We start from the raw sequence: 2,339 nt of genomic DNA on the forward strand, positions 1-2,339 counted from the left end.
TGGAGAAAATGAATTTCGACTTTTAAACTAATATCGATCTTAACTCTATATTATCAAAAAAGATTGATTGAAATTCTAATTGTTTTGAGTTCAAATTTGTAATGTTAAAGTCCTAATCGCAATTTACGTGTACATTTTAGTAGAATTGTGTTGGGTGATTGAATTTATGCAAATTTGGTCATCCATAACAGAACGTCTTTATCTAGTCATTCTCTAAAAAATTATTGAATCCCATAATTATCTAGTCATTGTGCATTCCATATACTAAAGTAATTTCTTATCATTATTCACGTGTCCAAGTATTTTATTAAGTGACAAAAATATTAAAGTTTCATATACTAGTATATAGCATGTGACAAATAAAAACTCTAGACTTTGTGGACGATCCGGCGGAGAAGATTTGGTAGATGTTCCAATCCTTAATGTCTCGGAAACATAAACAAAAATATTTACAAAAATATAAAAACGTGAATGGACTACGACCTAATTGAACCAAAATTTGAAATATGCATTAAATATGATATAGTAGTCCAGTACATCAAAGATAGAAGAAGAAATGATTTAATGTGACTGATTACTATAAAAGAGAACGTACTAGCTATATTTTATGAGCGTTCACGAGTCCAATTACTACTTATAATTTAGAAGAGTTCACGTGTCCAATAACCAAACGTAAATTTTGCAGCTTGATCAAAACAGGTGTCTCTTTTGTTAAGATTTACTATTAAACTATAGATTGAAACCCTAAACAATTACTAGTATATTAAACGATAGATTTACCATTCATTTCATCACTACGCTACGCCTTACTCTCTAACTATCTCTCTCTCTCTATCGCTCTCGCTCTCTGCCAATGGCGCCTATGAAGATCCTCATGCTCTTGGTGGTGCTACTTGTAAGCACCACCTCCTTCGCCGCCGCCGATGACCGCCCCGACGTCGATGACGTCCCCCGATTTGCCCGGTGGCTCGTCCACCAGGGCAAGTGGGGGGTCATCTCGACCAACTCCCCGGTCTTTGTACCCCACGGGTACATTGCATCCTACGCGGATGCAGGCACGGGGAGCCCCTACTTCTACCTCTCCACCCTCGACCCGGTCGGGATGGTCGTCCCGACCGACTCCCGAGCCAGCCTCACCGTCACTGAGATATCCTTTGACGGCTGCCGGGGCCAGGAGGCGCAGAATCCCTCCTGCGCAAAGATCAGTCTCTCCGGCGAGGTACCTTCTCTTCTCTCCTTTTTGTTTCTCTCTCTCTCTCTCTCTCACTCACCTTCTCTCTTTTTTTTTAGCTTCTCAAGCTTCCCGGAAACTCCAAGGAGGGCCGCAAGGCGGAGCGGGCTTTATTCAAAGCCCACCCCTCCTTCTCCGGCTTCCCGAAGATGAACGGCACCTTTGCTGTCTACAAGCTGCTTGTTGACGAGATCTTCCTCGTCAACAAGATGGCGCCGCCCCGGGAGCTCACCGTCGAGGAATATTTCGAGGCTTGAGGAGAGTATTTGCAGCTTGCACTATCTTAGGGACTACTTTTTTTTTGTTTCTAATCAGTAATCACTATCTTAGGGAGTAGTCCGTACTCCTAGTTTGTATATTAAGCCGTGTGTTTTGTATTATATTATTAATTAATGCGTGTTATGATCTTCAAGTTTTTTTTTTTTTTTTTTAACTCCAAAACAATAATTATCACTAATAATTAAAATACTAGTATTATCTTAATTAATTTCATCGAAAACTGACTAAAAAAAGTAAACCTTAAACTGAAAACAAGTTCCAAATGACTTGACTGACGACTGCACAAGTTCCAAATAAACTATACTGACATGTAAAAAAACTGTGTTTGAAAACGGGTCAAAATTGATGATATACATTCGGTTGACATACTAAATATATTAAGGGCTTGTTTGGTTCCATACTTAATATAGAGTTTTCAGGTCAAGTTAAAATACAGTTTTTTATGATGTTTGTTGTTTAATAAGTCTAAAAAATTATTTTATAGAATTACCATAATATCCTTATTGCTAATATATAAATTATTTGTATTTAAAGATTATATGTGTATTTTTTTTATTAAGTAAGCTAAGTCCATGTTTTATTTGGTGATTATTTGGGAATACATGAAATTTATTAATTAATTTAGCTTAATTATCATTACTTAAAGATTTGAACAATCTGACATCAACTCAGAACAATTTTTTGTGCAAATTCTAAGCGAATAAAAAAAATTTGAAGATGAAATCAAAATTGGATTTCAGCCGAGAGAGAATGTGAGAGTGTGACTAGAAAAATCACCATTGCCGGTGGATGGACAAATCAATATACGGGCGAAACCGTTATAACTAGT

The 2,339-nt window shown here is 37.0% G+C and overlaps 1 protein-coding gene across 1 annotated transcript; it reads left to right on the top strand.

Annotated features, from left to right (window-relative positions):
* Positions 1-683: 683 nt before the first annotated feature.
* On the top strand, positions 684-1,638 carry LOC125193594 (protein CREG1-like). Its single transcript, XM_048091425.1, has 2 exons — positions 684-1,219; positions 1,291-1,638. Exons 1-2 carry the CDS (start codon positions 854-856, stop codon positions 1,486-1,488), a joined length of 564 nt encoding a protein of 187 aa, XP_047947382.1. The 5' UTR covers positions 684-853; the 3' UTR covers positions 1,489-1,638.
* Positions 1,639-2,339: the final 701 nt, after the last annotated feature.

The sequence above is a fragment of the Salvia hispanica genome, chromosome 6, assembly GCF_023119035.1.
Source record: "Salvia hispanica cultivar TCC Black 2014 chromosome 6, UniMelb_Shisp_WGS_1.0, whole genome shotgun sequence".
Taxonomy (NCBI): Eukaryota; Viridiplantae; Streptophyta; class Magnoliopsida; order Lamiales; family Lamiaceae; genus Salvia; species Salvia hispanica.